The sequence below is a fragment of the Hermetia illucens genome, chromosome 1 (assembly GCF_905115235.1).
Source record: "Hermetia illucens chromosome 1, iHerIll2.2.curated.20191125, whole genome shotgun sequence".
Classification (NCBI taxonomy): Eukaryota; Metazoa; Arthropoda; class Insecta; order Diptera; family Stratiomyidae; genus Hermetia; species Hermetia illucens.
The window spans coordinates 96,822,962-96,847,483 of NC_051849.1; the positions used below are offsets into that span (position 1 = coordinate 96,822,962).

The 24,522-nt window shown below is 40.6% G+C and overlaps 1 protein-coding gene across 1 annotated transcript in view; it reads right to left on the minus strand.

Annotated features, from left to right (window-relative positions):
- Nucleotides 1–24,522, minus strand: part of LOC119647545 (sushi, von Willebrand factor type A, EGF and pentraxin domain-containing protein 1) — a 209,427-nt gene that overhangs the window by 20,270 nt on the left and 164,635 nt on the right. Inside the window, exons 3-5 of the mRNA XM_038048539.1 lie at nt 18,868–19,130; nt 13,476–13,950; nt 8,810–8,962 (exon numbers count right to left, since the gene is read on the minus strand). Of these exons, the coding sequence (XP_037904467.1) occupies nt 8,810–8,962; nt 13,476–13,950; nt 18,868–19,130 (891 nt within the window). The remainder of the gene's footprint in view (nt 1–8,809; nt 8,963–13,475; nt 13,951–18,867; nt 19,131–24,522) is intronic.

Genomic DNA, 24,522 nt, shown 5'->3' on the forward strand with positions numbered 1-24,522 from the left:
AAACACCATGAAGGTGGAAGTCGGCTAGCAAGTATCTGGGGGTAACAACTGACGCCAAATTGAGCTAGAATATGCATGCCAAAAGGCCATCCCGGCCGATGTTCGGCAATATTGATGCCCAAACACGGTAGATGACTCCGTTTAGTCGGAGGTACATATCACATAACCCAATTCGTCACGGGAGAGGGTTATTGCTACAACATTGGTGGTCCCGCGAGGCTGGGCTCGAGAGACGGCGGGTGATTGTTAATAGATGCGAATCCCACAAGCGCTCGCTTCAGCTCAGACGCTCGCGCAGTGGCGTTACAGAAGCTTCAAAGACACACTGATTCAATAAAGACATGCCCAACGACATCCCGGGAAATTCTTTTGGGATTGACTACTCTTCATACATACGTATGTAAGCAAAGAGAGCAATCTTCAGAATGCCTGGGAGCATAAACGAGGCGAATAGCTGGTGTGACATTAGAGCCTTCTTGCGAATATGGGGGGGTCAACCAATCTCTCCAGACATTTAACGAGAATGATGTTAAGCTGACCAGTTTGAAGTTCTTTGGATAACCAGGATTTTCATGGTTTCCGTATGAAAACTGAATTAACCTTCTGCCAAGAGGTAGGCATGTAGCTTAGAGCAAGACAAGAAATATTTCTTCGAAGTCTTTCTAGGTGTTCTATATGTTCCTTTAGCATTGCTTCGCAGCTGCCATCTATGCCAGATGCTTTGAACTGTTTAAAGGACAGTATAGTGGCCCTCTCTCTTTTATTAGTAACCACGGCTCTCTCCAATTCTCACACACTTTCGTGCTGAAAGCTTTGCAAAAACCGCTAACTCCTTTTCTCCCACTTCTGCTCCCTGTTCTCCCAGATGGTGTATTTCCAAGAGAGTCTGTACTGATTCAACTTTCGAGTTTGTGAAGGTTCCTTTCAGTTTTGTGAGAGAGTGCAGCTTGGCCGCATGCAGCATATATGCACCTTAATACTTTTTCTATAGATTTTCTTTTAATCTTAGAGCCACGAGTTATCCATTAACTGAATATCCGCCACTTAATTCAAGAATCCACTAAGCTAGACCTGAAAACAATGCGAATCGATGTGGAAAATGTGGATACAATGCATAGAATTATTCTTCTCTTCACAATTGAGACATGTTTAATGAAATGTAGAGCAAATGCGTTGCAAACAAAAATATAAAAAAATGTTCAAACTACTTTTCCTCTACCATTAAACACCACGACTAGTTACGAAACAAGAAAGCCTTCATATGATAAATAAACCGTTAAATGCAATTACAATAATTGCGATAACTTGTAACAAATGCATTTCTGCCAGCCTAGCATGTAGTTTCTTCTAGAGCGCTGATTGAATTCAGTAACAAGAAATCCACATAACACAACAATAGATACAAAATCACGACAGAATTATTATAGATTTTATTTATTGCACACCCATTGGGCGGGCGGTTGCTGCAAGACACAACGTTCCAATATTTACTCGAGCATGCATTTGAACCTCGTTTCGATAGAGAGAAAACGTGTTGCTTATTGAGTTGCAATGGAAACTTGTAAATTTTTCAAAGTTAACAAAAAAACGTAGCAATAATCACTGAACGAGTACAAAGTCTGTTTCCCATCACTTAACCTTAGTGCGAAATGAAATCAATGTGCAGACGCCCATTGTCTCGGAAACAAGTATCCAGCGTCTTTATTGTTCTCAGATTTTCTTATCGAAATTTTAATAACTTGCATTGTTATCTGGTTAGGTCTCATAATTAGCATAATGAATATTAAGACAAGTAGGTGAGATTGGTCTTTACTTCATTGTGATGAGACTTGACTTGAAGACAATACGCGATGATGCTGTGGGAAAAAAATTTCAAGATAAAAATGTAAAAGCTGAGTACAATTGCTTCGGTGCGGTAGATAGACGTCTCGCGAGAAAGCGTGGTACCTACCGTCTTTTTGCTTGCAGAGTTAGGAATACTGGTAAATGGAAAGATGGAAAGATGGAAGATAACAATATTTGAAGCCCATATGTGATCTACAATGAGAATTTTTCTTATCAATTAATGGAAACACGTTTGGTTAAGCTCTCCAACTATTACTAGTTTTCTTTCTGTGGAACCTTCATGACAGATTGTTTAAAAAGGGCAAAGCGAGAACTAAAAGCTGGTGCTATGACTTTCAGATCTTCTCTCATGTGAATTAAACACTAGTAGATTCGATATATGCATATTTCGAGAAAAGTAGAAACTGCTTTGATGGAATCAATATCATATTGTATTAAAAGTTCAGAGAAGTGGTGTATTATTTCTTTGCTTAACAAAAATAATAAAAAAAGGTTGAAATTTCGAGCGTCACACTGTACTGCTACCTCAAAAACACAGTTTCATCACTTTGATATCGCAATCTGTAGGAGAGTGAGTCCTCCCCACATACATCTTATTGAACTTCACCTTAATACGTATAGTTAACTCCGAAGAATCTCCCCGTGTTTCAGTAAAATTACCAGTTACAATGATATTTCTCCCCAGAATATAGTGCGCGTGGAAAAAGCAAAGTCCCGTGTTAACCATCTCTTAAAAGCATAAGACTCCATACTTCGCATGATAGACAAAAGCTTCTAGGTGCAAGTCGTCCTTTATTTCATTACAATTCTCACCTTCGTACACTCAATCAGTTAGTTAAACGGGGCTTTCCCAATACTAATTTCCTCCAACCAGGTTCACTGGATTTATTCCAAAAATTTTCACCAGTTCATCAAATAGGGCAAGAACAAAAGGTTGATCGACTTTAACAAAATCACTATCATTGTTTCTGATAAACTGCTGCTCCCTAAACTCCTCCCTTCTTATGGACTGGGAATCTGACGAGATCACATCCCTCTCAAAAAAGAATGAAAATTTGCTCCTCTCTGACAGTTATAAGTCCATTTCCATCGTCTCAACCTGACCAGAAGGGTTTGTTTTTAAGGTTTTGTGTAAACACAAAGCAAAAATCGGTTTACTGTCTGTCTGTGTGTTTGTCCGTCTCTCTGTCTGTCCGTCACACGCATTTTTCTCGGAGACGGTTATAGCGATTGACACCAAATTCGGTCGAAAACTGGGAACTGTGAATGCTCACGCATACAGTGAGTTACATCCTTTTACGACGAATTTAAGGGGGGGGGGGGGTCCCCATACATGCAAAAGGTTGGTGTACATTTTTTTTGTCACCAAATAGAGTCATGTGGGATATCCAATTGAAAGGTGTTGGTTAGTACTTTCCGAATCCGGTCTTGATTTTGCCATTTGGTGGAAAGGTGGGGAGTGGGAACGGTTGAAAGTGATCATTCTTTTAAGGGGGTCATTTTCAGAAACTACCAAACCGAAAAATCTGAAAAAAATCAAGAGGCTGCCACTATATGGTGACTGGGCTTCGAAATATCTTCTATACTGATATCTGTACAAATAAAGTTAATAATATTATATTACTATAATTTTTAGTAATTGGCTGCAAAACCCCCCTCAAGTTCATACTAGCACTACAAGCAATATAGGGTCTAAGCTAAATCCTTCAGGTATGAAAGGTTTTGTGTATTTCTTATAAAAGCATATTTGGGTGGGAATTTGCCTCATTTACAGTTAGTTCGTAATGTTTATGCATCAGATTTTTTTTAGCAAAATTAATGGTTCTATTATTGCCATTGAATGTAGGTCCTGAAAGTACCTCAAAGAGTGTCTGCGTTGTTAGTAGGTAACTGCTTCTCTTTCGTTGAGAGTAGCTTCGAGTGTCGTGGACGTAATAGTTTTCATTAACCTAATGATGCTAAGGTAACCGAGCATGTGGTGGTAAAAGACTCTCAAGTCGTAATTCTATAGTAACAAAGTAATCTTCTGGATTTCTGATACTGCACCTGGACATGTTGTTTCTACGATAATTTGTAGTCGAAGAGCATTCCTAAATAAATGACCTTTTGGGCCCGCCGTTTTTCCCCGGTATAGTGGGTTGTGTGTAACTGCACATTTAATGTTCTTAGTGAACATAACTAGTCCGGGCCTTCTAACCATCATCCTGAGTCCCTTTAGAAGGCACCACCAATGGAGTTATACTAATGCAGTTACATAGTAAATATGCAAACTTTCCGGTAGTAGGAATAGTTAGATCGTCGTGGGCAGCTTCTTAGATACATTGCCTCAATAGACTTCCTTTCGACCACAGTATCTGATTCTCCCCTACTTCGGCATGTGCAGAATTTATTTCGTCCGCATCGGATCATTCCCCTGTCGTGATAAATCGCTCTGAAGACGTTGTTGAAACAACCTTCGAACCCAAAATGTGTATCTTTTTAAATATTTCCTTCTGAGTTTTTGGTATCAGTTCGTGGCATGCTATGCCCGTGGATTTACTCTTCTGGTAGGCTTGTTGCCAGCAGTGAAGTAACCACTTATGAACATATGTACCCCGTATGATCTGTTAGTCTCTCTTTTTTAGAAAAAATAAGTTAGATAGATCGGTAGGAATCTTTTTGCGCATAGGTGGGTTTTTTAGTTTCCGAGAAAATACTGCTTTCGTCGCTTGCCAGTTTAATCGAAGATAAAAATTCACGGATACGCAATATACATTTCAAATATTACAGGAGTGACCCCTTTTCCGGCGTTGTGGCTGACCGCAGGCTATAAAATCTTTTCAATTTTTGATTTTTTAGTTTTCCATTTCAAGTTTCAAAAATGTTCATTATTGCACTTTTTGTAAACTAATTTTTTAATACAAGTGATCCTTTTTTCGTAGTGATGTTAGGGATTGCAAATTTTGAAGATTTTGCACGTAGATGTATTATACAGTAATTTGAGTGAGATTGGAGCATCACAGTGGAAGAACCACATAAACGCTATGGCCCTGTCCAGTGCATGAACTGCCAAGAATTTGGCCACATCAGGTCATACTGTACACTTTCTAGTGTGTATGTACAATAGGCGCTACACCCAGAAAATACAGTAACTGTGGGCAAACTCACACTGCCAATTATAGCGGGTGCAAAGTGTATAAGGCCTTGAAATAAAACACGCTGCCTGTTCAAAGATGGAAGCAACACCAAATGAACTTTGTGGCTAAAACACAAATTCTGGCTTGGTTTGTTAACTTAGCAATCCCATCTGTTCGTGCTGAAGTGCGATTTGCTGATATATTGAAAAACCAAGGCTAAGGCGAACAGTTCACATCAAGTACTATTTTCGATTATTGCTGTACCGTCGAATAATCTAAATCAGTTCATGAATACTATCAGCACCATAGTGGAGGAACTAATAAAGAACCAAAATATGATGTTGCAGATTCTTCAGTTCAAGGTTAGCCTCTCTTAAAGATAAAGAACTGTATGAGGCAGCCTTAGGCAGCAAACCCGATCACATATCAGCAAGTCAGCTTATTTATTGGCGGACAGATATCAACAAAACTTCAGACCTAATCTACTTTGGGGTATCGAAGTAGAATAACTTTCAACCTGGACTGACGAACAAATCTATAAACTTACGAACATTCAAAAAGGAAATCAAGAATAGTATTTTGCTGGACGTTCGATTAAGGAGTAAATCTTACATCGATGAAAGCTGCTAAAAGGATTAATAGACCAACGATCAAAGCGTCCGCTAACAATTACCGCAGGAAATTGGGCTAAAAGTAATGAGGACATAATATAGAAAGTAATCGGAAAACTGCTACTCCAGAAGCTATTGCCAATTCTAGCTGACATCAACGTTAAACCTGATCAGCAATTCGGATTTAGAAAACAGTACAATACAAAAGAACAAGTCCGCCGGATTGTGTCAGAAATAAACAATGCTCTCGAAGGCAGAAGATGTTGCACAGCAATATTTCCAGATGTAGGGTAAGCATTCGACAAGGTGTGGCACGCAGGGCCTATAAACAAAATCAAATGACTACTACCTCGTTGTTTCCATAATTTATTAACATTGTGTTAAACGAAGCGCCGATTCCAGGTTTAATACAAAGATACTCTCAGTGAACAACATAAGATCAGAACCGGAGTTCCTCAGGGCAACGTACTCGGTCCTTTACTGTATCTTATGCACACGGCCGATTTTCCTGTTAGCAGAATAGCCACCACAGCTACCTTTGCTGAGGACACTGCAATCTTAAGTTAACATACAGACCCCAAAAATAAATTCTTTCACTTTGGGAAAAAGAAATTGTCCTCAAGTGAAGCTCAATAACATTGTTATACCCCACTCGGATGACGTCAAATATCTGGGGATACAGCTCGATAGAAGACTCGCCTGGAAACGACACATAAAAGCGAAAAATCAACAACTTAAACTTAAGTTCAAAATTTTCTTGCGAATGCTTCACAGAAAATCACTACTTTCTCTTTCAACGGTCTCAGTCTAAAATTCGGAGATGTACATTCTGTACTCCTTGGTATTCGTCCATCTCCATAAAGACTTAGAGACCAGGACAATAATGGAAGACATTGAGTGTTCCTCTACTAAACACTTAGTCAGACTCATGAGTCACCCCAACACAATGGCTAAGAGAGTTCACCCCTTGATCATCATCATCAGTTTGAATATTTTGCACTTCTTGATTTTTTTAATTAAATAATATTGATCATCACTCCAAAAATTTGTGTTTTAACTTAATTTAAATCAAGGAAAAAAATATAAAAAATAACAGTTAACACTAAAACATAAAATTTCGAGCTTGCCATGGAATCCTGTAAATAATTTACTAGTCTTAAGAATTCAAATGTATTTGAAGCTTCCAGTATGGCTGTCATCAAATAATGAATATTTTTTAAAAAAAAAACCAAAATTAAGTGAGATGTTCCAGAATTAAAATTGGGTGCGTTTTTTTTATTTTTAAAAATGGCAAAGAATGGCGGCGACGTAAATGTGGATTTCGAATCACCTCGACCAGCAGACGATCCCTACTTAGGCTACAACCAGTCAAGGACAAAAAAAAAGTGTGGGGAGAAAAGCAGCACTTATAAAATCTCTTGCCCAGACTGCGACAAAATTTACGTAGGGCAAATAAAACGGCTAGTCCACACCAGGGTGTTAGAATACTTAAAGATTGGTGAATCTGGTAAAATATATATATATGCCAAACACATAATAGAACAGGTACACCATATGTTGTTGGACAACGCCAATATCTTGAAGGAGGTGAATGATGTTAGGAGATTAGATTTCTACGAGAGTCTCCATATCTGGGAAATTCCCCCTGAGAAAAGGGGGAGAAACAGGGATAATTTTTCTACCTTGGCGGAACAATTTTTTCCCCTTGGTGGAACTTGTAGGAAAGATAGGAGAAGAATAGAAGTCTAATTAGGATGGTATAATCACAAGAACAGGAATAAAAACACAAATGGGGAATTTTTTTCAGAAGATAACACTGAAGAAAGGGACAGTTGGTCCCCGGAATATAATAGGTATTGTTTTAAATTAGATACTTTTACCTCTTTACCTCTTTAACCTGGCCCTCGAGAAAGTGATCCGTGATGCTGAGGTAAATGCAAGAGGTACGATCCTCTTTACTGTGATATACTACTGGCCTATGCTGACGATATCGACATCATGGGAAGAACTACCCGAGACGTAGAAACTGCCTTCATCCAGATCGAGCAGGCGGCGCGAGATCTTGAGCTGCACATCAATGAAGGCAAGACAAAATATATGGTGGCAACGTCAGCACCGAAGACGAATCAACCAACAACATCAAACTGCACTGGTCAAACAGGAAAAATAAGGATAGGAGAATACAACTTTGAGACCGTTGACAATTTCTCCTATCTAGGGTCGAAAATCACAACCGATAACAGCTACGATGATGAAATTCGCGCACGGTTGTCGTCAGCCTACAGAGCCTATTTCAGCTTATAAAAACTGTTCCGCTCGAAACGTCTCACCATAGGGTTAAAGCTCTTACTGTACAAGACAATGATACATGAGGACTGTATTCCTCGGAAACTTGGGTTCTTAGCAAGAAAAATTGCGAACTCTTGGCTGCGTTCGAGAGAAGAATCCTCTGAAGAATTTTTGAGCCCCTCCATGAGGATGGACGATTCCGTAGCCTACATAACGATGAAATCTATGAGCGATACCATGACCGTCCGGTTGTGGATAAAATCCGGCTCAATAGGTTACGGTGGGCGGGTCATTTAATCCGTATGGATGAGGATGATCCCAACCAGAAAGTCTATAAGGGCAATATCTATGTTAGAAAAAGAAGACGAGGCAGACCCTGCCTAAGATGGAGCGATAGCGTAGGTCAGGACGCAGAACTGGGATGTCTGGAGTTCCTTATTAAGGCAGGCCTAGATGGGATACCGGTTGTTGCGCTGTTGATGATGATGATGACTTTTAGACAATAAAACGGAAAAATATCTTCCAAGGCAATCTTTCATTTTAACACTCCGGCTAACAAATAACCTCCTAATTCAAACCACAACTGTGAAAGTAATTTATTCGACTTTTATTTATTTAAAGATTTGTATTCCACTTTTCCCCGAAATCATAATAGATTAATTAAATATTGTATAGTGATTTGTTCGCGAAGGTATTTTGAAAAGTGGACATGCAAGCTTTCCAGACAAATTTGGAATAGTTTGAGATATTATGGTATTATTTTTTCATGTTTTTCTGGAATCCTTTTATCTTCCAAGGTGGAAAATCTCGCTAAAAGCAAATAGAGGAAGCAAAACTTGTTGCACAGAATTCAAAGGCAACGAGTACCGCCTAGATTCAAATGAGTACGGGGTCAGCAGTATGTTTCTAAACTTCGAAATATATTTGTGCATCTTTTCAATTGCTTACCTGTGACCCATTTCCATGTACGTGATGTAATGCCAGGTTCTTTTTGTGCTCCAATCCACACAAGTTGGGTTTTCAGTTCACCTTTTCGTCGCTCCAACTCTGACAAGATGTAGTCGTTTGCGATATCTCGGAAATTATGTATCAAATCACCACCTGAAATTGAGGAAAACACATAAAAACACTCATATTCAAATGCTTCTATTATAATTATTATGCCGGGTTTAAAAATATTCAGATGTTTTCAACGTTTTTAGAGTTCGCCGAAAAGAGGTTAATCCAATGCCTGAAAATGTGGGACTTCATATTAATGCCTCGTTTTTCGTGTTACCGAAATGAAGTACTCTCATGGGACCAAGTTGATTACAATAAAGATAATATTAGAGAACAAAGGCGAGATTTCAGAGACATTAGCACCAAGAATTGTAATGAAATTATTTATTCATTCATTCACGTCCAAAATAATATTTCTTTGGGTTGGAATTTTCAAATGACCCCAACATACATTTTCCAGGCGGCTGTTATTTGGAACTGAACGAATTCTGAAATCTAAACACCATTACAAGAAGCTGTATGATTAGGCTCCTTTGAGGGTTTACATTTTTTTAATGCAAGTTCCCATCCATTTGAAGCGAATCATTCACCTTAACGCTGTAATAAAACTTTTGATATCGTTAATACTGGGGAAATGTGTTTGTTGCTACCGGAAATTAGTATTTTGGAAATCTTAGAAACACATTATCTCAGCAGATAGTTAAGAATTATAGTTATAGAGGAGTGTAGGGGGACGTAGAGGAACAAACACGTTGCAGGTGGAGATAGGGGTCCGGCATTTATGAGGGAGCTGAACCGCACCGATAAATGAGGTTGGGGGTATGCAGCGCATATAGGAGCATCAGGTAAGGTATATGTCATCACGAGAGTGACCCATTAGGATTTTCTGACGAATGGGGCGCATTACTTATACCAAGGAGGATGAATCCATACCAGACGATGGCGAATATACGAAGAATTAGGAAGAAACTGTAAAGAAAATGGCAGCAACGGTGGGGTGATTCTGAAGAAGGGCCGCTGGAGCTACACATTGATCTCATGTTTTGAGAAATGAGAAGAACGAAAGCACGGAGGATTATGTATCGGGCGCGTCGGCCACCTGACCTAAATGTGCTTGTGTAGGATAGAGCCTTTCCTATGAAAACATACTTTACGATGGTGCCGCGGAGAAATGAGTAGAAGAGTGGAGGTACTTTCAGTGGGTGCAAATTCCACACTCTAGTACAACCTGGCGCAAAGACATAATTTGAGATTTTCACCTGATCCATACAAAACAAATCGAGAAACCGGAAGCTGGGCACTTCAGGTATGAAAGGTTTGCTTCTTCTCTGAGTATATTTGAGTGTATAACTATTCCATTTGTATGTAGCCCGTTATGTATATGCATTTAGCATGTCACATTTAGTACTGCGGGTTGTAAATTTACACGGTAAAGACAACTTTGAGCTACTGTAATTTTGTTACTAACTTGGGGATAATATGCTTGACATTATATTTTATACTACAACTACTCCTACTATAACTCTGGGATAAACTTAAGGAGGGTTTTTATTCAATTTTCCCAAAAATATAGTAATATAATATTATTAACTTAATTTGAACAGATATCGATACGGAGAGTATTTTGAGGCCTGGACACCATATAGAGGCTTCATGAATTTTTTCAGATTTTTCGGTTAGATAGTTTCTGAGAATGGGTCCGTTAAAGAAATCATGACTTTGTAACAAATCTCAAAATTAACACCGGCTTCGGAAAGTACATTCGGTCGAAAAAATGTTTACACTCCCCTTTTACATGTATGGGGACCCCTCCCCTTCTAAATTCAACCTAGAAAGATATCACTCACTGCATGTCTGGGGGTTCACAGTTCCCACCTTCTCACCAAATTTCGTGTCAATCAGTATACCCGTTTCTGAGAAAAGTGCTTGTGACAGGCAGACAGACAGACATTGAACCGATTTTGCAAAACAAAGCCTTAAAAACGCCTACTTGCGCCATCGTTTATTATAAAATTTCTAGGAACGAGACGCTCCAATTCATTTATACTGCACTGAACAAGGGAACAAGTTATTCCTGAGATAATGGTTCATGCAGAATAAAAAATAATGATCTAGCAACGGAAACGACGTTTGCAATTCTATTTAGTTTTGCTAGAAGCACCGAAAATACACACAAGTGGCATTCCATAGTTGCCAAGGCGTTAGTACATTAAAATTTCGACACGATTGAAATAGAGCGTGAAGAAGTGTGGTGAAATGGTGAAGGAAGTTGGATTACAACAAAATGAAGAGAAAACCAAAATCATAACCACCACATGACTATATTCGGTGAAAAAAAAATTTTACACTCCCCTTTTACGTGCATGGGGATCCCCCCTAAATCTCAACCTAGAAGGATATTACTCACTGCATGTCTGGGCGTCCACAGTTCCCACCTTCTCACCAAATTTCGTGTTAATCGGTATAGCCGTTTCTGAGAAAAGTGCTTGTGATAGACAGACAGACATTGAACCGATTTTAATAGGTTTTATTTTGCAAACAAAAGCTTAAAAACATCTTATGAAAGTCTAAGGGAGCGCACGCTCATTTCCAAGGAACGGCAAGGCAGCACGTAAATGTGATTAACGTGCTATGCAACATACAGGGACTTTCGGCAGCCATATATGGTAAACATTTATACCATTCCTCATCCCGGGAGGACGATGATGACGATTCTGAATTTATCTTTGCAATTTTTTAACAGTATGCCGGTTGAACATACATAAATTTTAGCGTGCGCTCGGATTTTTGTGCATTGTCGTGTACATGATATTCCTATGTATTTTGCGATCTCTTCTCCACAGTTGGCCCAATTTATAGCTGAAATTGTGAATTGAAGCGACCAGCTAAATATGCCATTTATATGCGCAGTTTCCACTTAGGAGTAAAGTACTCTAAAGCAATTCAAGGAATGAACACAATACGCCATTATTTATTATTCTTAAGATCTTCGTTCTCGATATCTGGTAATAACAAATTTTTAAATTGGTATCTAGAAACTCCGAATGTTGAGCTTCTGCTGGGTCAAACTCTCATTCAAGATGGGATCCTATTCTGTGTTCTTCAAACTCAAGGTAGATAACTTATTATCTGCAATGATAATAGCCCGATATAATTAGCTAAACAATTGAAAAGCTGACGAAGACAGTATACTTGATAATTGTAGAATGATTTTAGATTAAGTACACCTTTTTTTCCCGAAGTCAGTAATGTGCGGAGTTCTTTAGTTGAAACAAGATAATAGACACGGGCAATAAATTCAGCGATTTGATTGACCAAGCTCATACGACGTCTCGCTCTTGCGTTCGTGATGCTTGAGGGCATCACTTCCCAAAATGCCCTAAAGCAAATAGCCTCTTTGACTTTCAAAAAGAAAAAGACAGTAGCTTTCCTACTACAGGTGGCGTGCTTGAGAAGTGGTCTAGTTTAAAACCGTGTGTCATTGCGTATCCGTGGGATCGTTAACTGGCCCCTGACCCATGTGGTTGTTGCGACCCAACCCTCACTGTAGTCAGACCGATTCGCTGTCTTCTAAGCCCTTCAGACACAACTAACAGTGGGACATCAGGGACGCTACTGACTCTGTTTCTAGATCAATATCACTTATATTATTGCTTGCGTTTTCGTGCTTGTGCCGTTCATTGGATCTTGCAGCACGTGTCAAGCCTGTTCGGATAAGTTTTGACACAAAAGTATTTGCAAGAACTTTACAGTGAGACGATAAAGACAATATTCGATTCCAGCTGCCAGCGCTCTTCAGCATCTCTCTGACAATGCTGTCTGGAGGGAGCTCTCCTGTGTCTGCATAAAGCTGCCGATGAAAGTCGTCCCACTTCTCGCAAGAGATCGTGCCTTCCCAATCCTGTGCAGGTAAGACTCAAATCCTCCATGCCCGCTTAGAAGTTGGGTAAGGAAGTAATTAATCTCACTGTGCGCTCGATTCAGCCACGGGTCCATCTGCCCCTTGGCTCATTTTGCGAAGAGAGTTGCCACTTGGTAAGGGTGCGTTGACGTTCTTCACTTTTCATTGTACTTAAAGGTAATAGTTGAACAACTTCGCACTGCCACGTTGACTGAGATGGGCGTTCCAGTGTTTTTTAAAAGCTTATTACTCAATACGTTTTCTGGGTCAGTTGATTGTGGGGTCTGTTATCAAGAGTGGTCACTTGGAGCTTAGCATAGTGGAGTAATTCAAACTCTACTTTATTTATCCCTTTCCCTCATTCCAGCATGTTTGTTTCTTTTTGACGGAGGACATTGCCTCAAGCCCTCTTCCTCTATTTGAGTTAAAGCCCAAATAGTTACTCAATAATTTGTATCCCAGCCAGAAGATTTACAAATATGGAAATATGTATGCATATATAAGAACAGCAAAGAAAGTTCACATAAAACACAAAGCGTTATTGTTTAGTGTCATGTTATTTTATAGTTTAGTAGTGTAAATGAACTGGGTTTTCTCCATTAATCCACTATCCACTAATCTCGGGCTTTTTCAGCAGTTTTTCTTTCGCATGGTTAATAAAGCCAAATGTTCATAGAAATAAAAATAGGATAAAATTGCGTAAAATCTACTTACCATGTGATTGGCATATTTGCTGAGCCTTCTCAAAATTTTCTCCTCGTGTCACATGAAATTCATAGCAAGTTCTTGAGAAAGTTCCAACAACTGTTTCAGGACTCAGATTCGGTGCTGTGCATTTTTCCACAGAGAATTCTTCATTTGTGAAAACTTCTACTTCACATAAACTCAAGCTGCCTTCAACGCCTACCAATTGTATAGCCACATATTGGCCAACAAGTGCTCTTGCACAGGTAAATGTTTTCGTTATTCCTTCATCCACTGTGCCTGGATACCACGCACAAAGAGGATTCCTCTGAAGATCTACGCTGCTATTCCCAACGCGAATTTCAAGATCTTGTATTGGTTGATGACCGCAACAACCGCGTGTCGTTATCCTCACGACTCTTACAGCTTGTGGAGTGATTAAATCCACTTTCCACCAGGGAGATGTTTCCTTTTGAGTTTCAGAGCATTCTTGACCGTCTGGATTCTGGAATTTGAAAAGAAAGTGAATGAAAAATATATTGATCTTGAGCTTAGAAGAAAATATTAATATGCTTTTCGATGTGCAAATGTAAAGGAAGCTTTTAACGAAAAAGAGCGTACGTCTATATCTACTCGCTGGTCTTTGATTACATAACCACTAAAAGAAACCAAAAGAAGCAGTGAGAAAGGGAATATGTTGTGTCCGAAAATCCAATATCTATTGCATTATGAAAACTTTTTTATACTAAGCTTCACTCTTTACCGAACTGTAGAAAACCGAGGAACTAATTTTAAAAAACTACTACCAAAAGAATTGAAGAAGAATATAGGTTGCCAAAGGGTGGTATAGGTCTCAGGGCGGAACGTGGATTGGTACCCACGATGTAGCATAAAACCTGGGAAACGCCTGCTGAACCCACACCAACAGCTCTACTACCAAACTCTGCCTCCACCTCTACGTGGTGACCGCTAGGAGCTCTTTCTTAACGAAAAGCTGCAGACGGAAAAGACTCGCCTTCATCGAGTCTCCCGCCCCTAAAAATGGGATAAATTGTACCAACTGGTTCTCCAGTTTGGGGGTTGAGTAGAGTTGACAACCCTACACAGAAAACAACCTATAACGAAACCACGAAAGGAGCCTCAGACTGAACTGACTACACAACGACGAAACCGGCAATAATAACGGAATAACGATTTGCGCATTTTCTCACGGAACGTGCGCTCCCTGTACAGAGATAGTGCTTTTAAGCAGTTAGCCGATACCCTGTCCCAAAGTAGGGGTGATGTAACAGCGTTGCAGGAGATGCGTTGAACCGGGACCGGTTTTCTGGAGAAGAGACATTCCACCATATATTATAGTGGCCATCCAGTAAACCATGTGCTCGGAGTAGGTTTCTTAGTTAGCCAAAAAATGAAACTTGTTGGAAGGCGGGCCACAAACAAACGTGGGCCTCTTCAGACGAGACCACTTTCCACCAAATTGACTACGTCCTGATCGAACGCCAGCACCTCTCAGTCCTGATGAATGTCAGAACATATAGGGGGCCAATATAGACTCGGATCACTATCTCAATCACACTGACACTCTCGGACCACCATGCCAGGAGCTCCGAGCTCGAATAACAGCACCATCCAGAATCCCCTTTGACAATCAGGTGGGAGTTAACATTGAAGCCATCCACAGCACAGCCCCCTGCAACACCTATCAGAGGGAAATGAATGCCGCAACATCCGCAGTCAACAAAGATTCTGGAGATGAAGCATACATAAATGATCTTCACAATCACCTGAAGAACGCTATCATAAATATGGCTACAAACATACTTGGACCTAGCCGCAAAAGAGTCGGCTGGTTCGACGATGAATGTAAGCTAGCAACGGAACGGAAGAATGTTGCGTACCGAGTAATGTTGCATTCTCAAAGGACGCGGGGACTTATCACGAATTCTGACGAGCGAACAAGCGACTTCACAAACGGAAAAGGGAAGCCTGGAAAATCCAACAGGTCTGTGAACTCGAAAAGTACAGGCAGCAACCGCACCAGGCGCGGAAGTTTTACCAACAAGTCAGCAGGATGAAGCCTTACACACTTCGATGGTCATTCTGCCGAGACAAAGAGTGAAATCTAATTTCCGACAGAATGGGCATATTGGAGCGATGGGTTGTGTATTTTGATGAAATGCTCAACAACCAAAATATCAGCGAGTTGGAGGGCCCGCTCGGCTTAAAATCATAAGTCGCCAGGAGCCGATGGAATTACAACCGAGTTGGTGAAATATGGAGGCGACCAATTACACCAAGCAGTTCATCAACTTATACTGAAGATGGGGTTCAATGAATCAATGCCTTATAATAATAATAATCTTTGGCGGAACAATCCATATTGGATCAGGGCCCTGAAGTGTGTTAGAGCACTTCATTCATGACCGTAACGGTACACTACAGTGTATTATAGGAGGCAATATGGTCAACATTGCGCTCGCCCGAGAGTATTACCCTGATTTGACTCAGGTACTCATTCACTGCTGAGTTGACTGTTATGCGACGTCAAATCACGATACAAATCCCATTGCCACCTTTGAGATTTGAACCGCGACCTTCCGTATGACAGCCTTGTGCTCTAACCATTCAGCTATCCGGACACAATCAATACCTGATGACTGGCGAAAAAGCATTATCTGTCCCATGCATAAACAAGTCGAGAAACCGGAAGCTGAACGCTTCAGGTACGAAAGGTTTTGTATATTTCTTAGTACGTAACACATAATATATCCATATATTATGTGAGAGTATCTACTTTCGAGTGATATTGACATTTATAGTCTTCAATTTTCAAAGAAGCAACCACTATTATAGTTTTGTAAGTGATAGTGCGATTTCCACCAAACTTAGCAAGATGATGCTCTACATTATAGCCTATATCACTGCATTTCGTGATGGATGGACTTAAGGGGGGTTTCCAGCCAATTACAAAAAATTATAGTAATATACTATTATTAACTTAATTTGAACAGATATCGGTTTGGAAGGAATTTCGGAGCCCAGACACCATATAGTGGCAGCCTCCTGATTTTTTTCAGATTTTTCGGTTTGGTAATTTCTGAGAATGGCCCCCTTAAAGAAATAATCACTTTCAACCCGTCGCACTCCCCACCTTTCATCTCAAAAGTAAGACCGGCTTCGGAAACTACCAACCGAGACCTTTAATTTGATACCCCGCATGACTATATTTGATGAAAAAAATTTTACACCACCCTTTTGCATGTATGGGGACCCCCTCCCCTTAAATTCGTCGTGAAAGGATGTAACTCACTGCATGTGTGAGCCCTCACAGTTCCCATCTCGGAGAAAAATGCGTGTGACGGATAGGCAGACAGACAGACAGACAGACAGACAGACAGACGGACAGACGGACAGACGGACAGACGGATAGACGGACAGACGGACAGACGGACAGACGGACAGACGGACAGACGGACAGACGGACAGACAGACAGACACATTCGAAGATGAATGGAAAGGAATCACGGGGAACTAAGCTACGAGCTAACACAGTTTTTAAGTGGACATGGAGGTTATCGGGCTTATCTTTATCGATTTGGACACGACGAGTCACCATAGTGCCCAAGATGTGGTAACGTGGCTGAGAATACGGAGCATGTTGTGTTTGAGTGCCCAAGGTTTACAGCACACCGAACTAGGCTGGAGGCGATCGCAGGCAGGCACTTAACACCTGGAAATATAGTGGAGTTTATGTTGGAATCAACGGAGGCTTGGAATCAAGTGGTAATTGAGCTGAAAATGATTCATGAACAGCTAAGGCATGCAGAACTGCGAAGAAAGCAAGAAAGGGAGCGAACAATAATGCGCCGCAGTTAAGAACTGATCCAGCCCCACGATGCAATGCTTATAGCAGTCCCGTGAGGAGAGTGGAAGAAGAAGGAGGTGGTTTTAGTGAGTAGAAGTCTCACATAACAGTTTGGCAGGAGCCAGTAGTAGGTTTTGAACCTTTCCACCTTCCAACGATGAAAAAAAAAAAAAAGATAGACAGACGGACAGACAGACAGACGGACAGACGGATAGACGGACAGACAGACATACACAAAACCTTAAAAAGGGCGATACCACATAGTGCAGCAATTGTAGAGGTATCGTGTTGCTGAGTATCATCTATAAGATGTTCTCCGCCGAATTCGGTAGCTCAACGAAATGAATAAGACTGACTATGCTGGCCCTGAGCAATGTGCGAGGTTAGATAAAAACAGAAGGATCACTATCAAGACCATTTGACATCAACAACGGTCTAAGACAAGGGGATGCCCTATCATGCGTCCTCTTTAACCTGGCCCTGGAAAAAGTGATCCACGATGCTGAGGTAAATGCGATGGGTACGATCCTCTTTAAGTTCGCCCTATTCTGACGATATCGACATGATGGGATGAACGACCACAGGCGTACAAACTGCCTTCATCCAGGTCAAGCAGGCGGTGCGAGATCTTGGGCTGCACATCAATGATGGCAAGACGAAATATATGGTGGCAACGTCAGCACAAGACACCAACCAACAACATCAAACCGCACTAGTCAAACGGGAAGAATAAAGATAGGAGACTATAACTTTGAGACCGTTGATAATTTCTCCTATCTAGGGTCGAAAATCACAATCAAGAACAGCTACGATAATGAAATCCGCGCACGGTTGTTGGCAGCTAACAGAGCCTATCTCATATTACAAAAACTGTTCCGCTCGAGACGTCTCACTATAGGGTCAAACCTTTCACTGTACAAGACAATGATCTTGCCAGTCCTCATGTATTCCTCGGAGACCTGGGTTCTTAGGAAAAAACATTGCGAATTCGTGGGCGCGTTCGAGAGAAAAATCCTCCGAAGAATTTTTGGCCCCCTGCATGAAGATGAACGATACCATGAGGTTACGGTGGGCGGGTCACTTAATCCGTATGGATGAGGATGATCCCACCCGAAAAGTCTATAAGGGCCTATGGTAGAAAAAGAAGACGAAGCAGACCCTGCCTGAGATGGAACGGTGACGTAGGCCATGATGTCAGACAGCTTTTAGGGATATCGAGTTGATGGAACTCGGCGGAAAACCGAGATGTCTGGAGTTCCTTATTAAGGCAGGCCTAGACCGGATACCGGTTGTTGTACCGTTGATGATGATGAGATTCTTCTGGTTATCTGCACATAAATGTTATTAATATGAGAACGAAACTGATAGATTATTGTGGCTGCTGCATTTCGTTCTTACATTCCTGTTTTCCATCTTCTGGCATTGGTTGTCTATTTTGCCTGCTTGAATTCCAAATTTTTTAATTCCAAATTCTTATTGTTTTTCAATGGTCAGGATCGAATTTTTGTTAATTAAAAAACAAAAAATAAAGGAGAAAAATTTAAAAATTCCTACCTGGTTTCCTGGTTTCCCATCGTTTGCATATACAGCTGGTCCCTGGCGCGTGTACGAACTTTGATTTACTGGTTTTCTAAATGCCACATTTGTTCCACAAAATGGCAATTCTCGCTCCCAGCCTCTCCTGGGATCACACTTTATCGTGCTGGGTCCGAACAATTCATAGCCGGGATCGCATTCATATTTTGCTTCCATGATTCCATTGTCTCCAGACGTTGTTTTAACTTTGGCATTAAGTGGAACAGCAGGTTGTCCGCATACTGTAATAAATAGAGAAAAGTTGTATTACGAAAGTGTCAGGATGATCTCCTAAGTTTTACAATTTTATAAGTTGATTCAATAACGGTTTTCTCATTTTAGGGAATGATTATGAAGGGCTGGTTTGTCAGACGAATTTGTTCAATGACATGCCCTAAACCACTGTGATGATATTAAAACAGTGTTTAGGCGGAATAGATTGTGCCATTCATTCCTCTACTTCACATTTAAGCAGAAATTTCGTCAGTTGAATTTATTAGCTTCATTGCACTTACTTACAACATCAATGCATACTTATAAGGCCCCCGTTTGACCATTCGCACTGGACACTAACTCTTACTCACATCAATTTCCTAATAATTACATATCCATTTTTAAGATCCATAAATGAAAAAGTTTCATATTCGCTTGCATCACTTCACTTGAACAATAAATTCGTACTCGAAAACAAAGGCTATTAGTATGCGCCTGTTGTTTGCCGGGAAGTATTCTGATTCAGGTGCGTATTGTGAGCGTGGCTTAGAGTTGCAAATGGGTAAATAATTAAATTCAACTCTAATGATTTTCGCAGTCTGATTAAATGCCAATACCTAAACGTACATATTCGCCTTGCGTGGCTCAAATATAAATAAGAGTTGCTTTTCGTTGCTTGCCTTCTATAGAAAGGTGCGCTGCATGCATGTGGAAAGAAAAAGCCAGAATCGATTGATTGCGGACCGCTTACACCTTGATACCAAATATCAGAGTTCGGCTTGGTAGCAGCATAATGCGAATTCTCCGCGGAGACACCACCTTACAAGTGGTAATTGAGACACGGTGCTCTGCCACTATGGTAAGTTGCCGTCTAACACCGTAGGCGTACTCTACTGGTTCAATGATTTCTTTCCACCTGAGAATTGTGTACATTTGGCAGTCATTCGATTGTAATCAATTGATGGCTGTCTGCTTTCAGCATTTTCAACTTGGACATCAAGGAGGAGTTTTTCCAAGTTACCGTAACAATGACAAGAAAATTTGCATTAAAAATTGAACAAATATCAGAAGGCAATGGAAGACGTGTTTCAAATATACTCCGCGTACGTTTTCAGAATATGTGCAGAAATGGATTTTCCTGTTGTGCAGGTATATACATGCACTTTATTAATCACGGTGAGTTAGTTTTGCCCCACTGCCGATGTCTTATTAGGGAAAGTTGAAAGAACTCGTTTTAAATCATTCTTCTCATCTTAAATGCTACTTGTTGAAGTCAGCATCGAATTAATTTCAATGGTAATTAATGCAGCCAGTTCGAAACTTTAAAATTTTGGATCGATTCGATTGACTCTGCAGAAACTTTTGTTTTCGCTTTTAAATTCCTAAGTTAGGTTCTAATTTGTTCATCAAAAATTATTACAAATTGTAGAAACTACAATCATTAATAAATATTTAATAACAAATGTCCACCAATCAAAGTGCGACGAACTCCGAAAAAAAATTACCTTTCATTTACAAAAGACATTGAATTTCGTGAAGATGCAAGGCTGAGTATTTCAAAACTCAGGCTAACTTCGGCCAATATTACGTTCACGACTGATTCCGTTCATGAAATTTTAATTGCTTCATGGCATGAACCACATTTTGGTTATCAGACATTCAATGTCAAGCGGCAACTACCTACGAAGGCTAACGAAGGATGCATATCATTTTGATTTCTGAAACCAATCAACTAACAAATAATTTAGAAGTCAGTAGTTTTTGAAGGAAGCAGTCCTTGCATCGAAACATACGACGAAAAAAAAATTTGGGAAACCGGAAGCTGAACACTTCAGGTATGAAAGGTTTTGTGTATTTCTTTTATAAAAACATTTGAGTGGACAATTGTCCCATTAGTACCTACCACATTCGTGTGATACTGACATTCATAGTCTTGAATTTGTAAGGAAGCGACCTATCATAACTTTGCTGCAAAATGTGATTCTAGGATGAACTTAAGGAGGGTTTTGCAGTTAATTACTAAAAATTATAGTAATATACTATTATTAATTTAATATGAACAGCCTGGGCATCATCTAGTGACAGCCTCTTGATTTTTTCAGATTTTTCAGTTGGGTAGTTTCTGAGAATAGATTGGTGAAAGAAATGATCACTTTTTACCTCCGGAAATCGCCACCTTTCCAATAAATATCAAAGCTAACATCGGCTTCGGAAAGTATTAGCAGAGACCTTTCATCTGATACCCTATATAACTATCATATATTTGGTGAAGAAAAATTACAACCCCCTTTTGCATCAATGGGAAACCCCTGTAAATTCAACGTAAAATGATGTAGCTTACTATATGCTTCAGCGTTTATAGCTGCCACCTTTCCACCAAATTTGATGTCAATCGCTTTTTTTAATTTACACGAAACCTTAAAAACGATTTCGGTCTTTACTAGACAATTATTATATGTTAGAGGATGTCCCGTTTGTGAAGGCAGAAATTTAATTAGTGGGTCGTTCACCTGGTTTGAAGAAAATTTGTCCATGGGATGGGTACTTTTTATTTTTCCGTTACTGAATTATAGCGGTTTTCATGAACAGTGTCAAGAAGCTTGACCTTCCCAAAAAAATCACAATTTTCCACTCCCTCAATCATTTAACCCCAAATTTGATACCATTTCCGGAAACTGATTAAATTTGTCATAAATGGATATTTTTCCAATTGCAAAGGTCATCATCCCTTCGAAGTTATAACTGTTTAAATTTTTTAAAAAAAATCAAAATCGATTTTTTATCTAAATTTCAATATGCATTCTAACGATACTTTAAACTTACAAACCTGCAAAGTTGATAAAAGTTGGGTCATAATGTTACCTTTCAAATGACATGTAAAAATTCAGTCTAAATCCAGAATCTTCAACAAAACTTTGAACTTTGCAGTCTAGCAGATTACTCACTGAGGAAGCTATCATCATAACTGGCAGTTAAGTATGAAATACAAACCGAAAATTGAGAAAAAGGCGGCATCAACAACACCACACTGCCCTGCAGGCAACAGTTTCAGTACCGCCAAAGCACTCTACTTCACCATCCAGCTGAAGGCTCCGCTGAAGTTCGGGACGAATTCCAAAGACCGCGTGTAGAATTCTCGAAAATAGATCTTTTCTCCAGACGAAGTATTCCCCGGCTCTATGCATCTCCAGCGACTCCGAGAATTCTTTCTCAAATCAATGATGGGATTGCATCTGGATGCTGCTGCTGCAACTACAATCACTTGCGGTTGTCAGATTGTACAATCTGAAGATTCGCTTTCACGTTATTGGTTTGAGTGACCGAAGAGATCCACTTTGGAAAATTTGTCTAGAACGTCGGCGAGACTTAGGACATTGCTATGCTGATTCAATTCAGCTCTGGCAATGCCAGTAGGTAGATAAAGAAACAAATGCAGAGGGTTTTCAGGAACTATGCCATCGCTAGTGAGATACCCGTAGTTGAAATTCTGAACACACTAAAGCAGAAACGAAAGTGTGCCCAGAATGCAACGTACGCAAGAAACCAGCGAAGGTTGTTCAAATCACTCAAGGAATCCCAACATAGCGTTCAGGCAGTGCAGTTTTCGGTGACGAAAGCGAAAGAATATGGGGGTGGATGTTAGGAGTTACCCGCCCAGCATGTTGAGCACGCTGAGTGGATCACCGTCGAAGGCAACCGCCATGCCAATATGTAGGGCATGAATTTTGCGGATGCACAGCCCGAACAGCTGGAGGGGTCAAGGTTTAGATCGGGTGCAGAACTTCTGCTACAAAAAGTTCACCAGCATACGTGGTTAGCAAAAAGCATAAATCATGTCATGAACCGGCCGGAGAAATTTCCACCCTTCCTCAGTGGTGTCCCCAAGAAAGACACGGTGCAAAACTCTGCAGAAAGAAGATCGATTATTTGCTCACCAATTCCCTACAAATTGATAACGTCCATTATTAGTGGAAGGGTCAATGCACACCTCGAGACGAACAAAATTCTGTCCGAGGAGCAGAAGGGCTGCTGAGTCGATTTAAAGGATAAAGAGCTCATTATCGATGCGGTAGTTGTAGGGCAAGCAAGTAGAAACCAGAGAAACCTTTTTAGTTGCTATGTAGATTATGGGGCATTCGACAGCGTCCCGCATACCTGGCTAATAGTTGTCCTACGTCTGTATGGCACTGATCCGAATCTAATAAAGTTTTTGGATATAGTCATGGAAGGGTGGCACACCACCTTATCAATACGTTCGTTGAATCCCCTTTGCTTTTGCGTGGCCATGAACCTATGAATGGTTTTGCAATAAAATATGGCCTAAGTGCAAAGTGCAGATTAACCTGCCTCGTGACAGCGGAGGTAGAGGCGGGGTTGACGTGACGGCACAACATCATCGCCAATTCGACTCGCTACGCGCTCATTTTTACAGCAAAGAGCAGGCGGGTCCCTTGCAGTCGGCTGTTTATAAGGCAGACTGTGGGCTGACTCCACTTAACTTGAACGATCGATCTTTCAATCCTCTGAGTGGCGTGAAGCTGGACTAAGGGCGGATCGATAAATGGAAGTCGAAGGCAATGCACAGTAAACGCGTGAATTGTCTTTGGCAGCCATTTGCCAATTTGCGCTGAAACGGAGGAATTTATGTGTCCTATTCAGGACGGCTGGTCGCCACCCAAGCTTATAAAAAATTCATCATGAAAGAGCGGGTGGAGAACGACCTGTGCAGAATGTCTCGTTCGGCGTTGGAGACGTTTGGCTATCTCATTTCTGACTGCACTGTTGTGGCACCAGTGCAATACATCTTTTGAGTGGGTAGGATCGTCCGAGCCTAAATGCTTGGCACTTAGTGCTAATATTAGGTAAAATCAGACATCAGAGGTACCACGTTGCTGAGTACCATCAATAAGATATTCTCCGTATCTTGCTAGGCCGAATAGCCCCATACGCCCAGAATATCATTGGCCCATACCAAAGAGGCTTCACTCCAGGCAAATCAGCAACAGATCAGATCTCTGCGGCAATCGATGGAAAAACTTGTTCCATCTTTTCATCGACTTTAAAACCACCTATGATAGCATAGCCAGGGTAAAACTGTACACGGCCATGAGAAAATTCAGTATCCCGACGAAATTAATAAGACTGACTAGGCTGACCCTGACCAATGTGCGAGGTCAGATAAAAGCAGCTGGATTACTTTCAAGACCATTCAACATCAACAACGGTCTACGACAAGGGGATGGCCTACATATTGTGTGTCTTCTTTAACCTGGCCCTCGAGAAAGTGATCCGCGATGCTGAGGTAAATGCAAGAGGCAGATCCTCTTTAAGTCCACCCAACTACTGGCCTATGCTGACGATATCGGCATCATGGGAAGAACGACCCGAGATGTACAAACTGCCTTCATCCAGATCGAACGG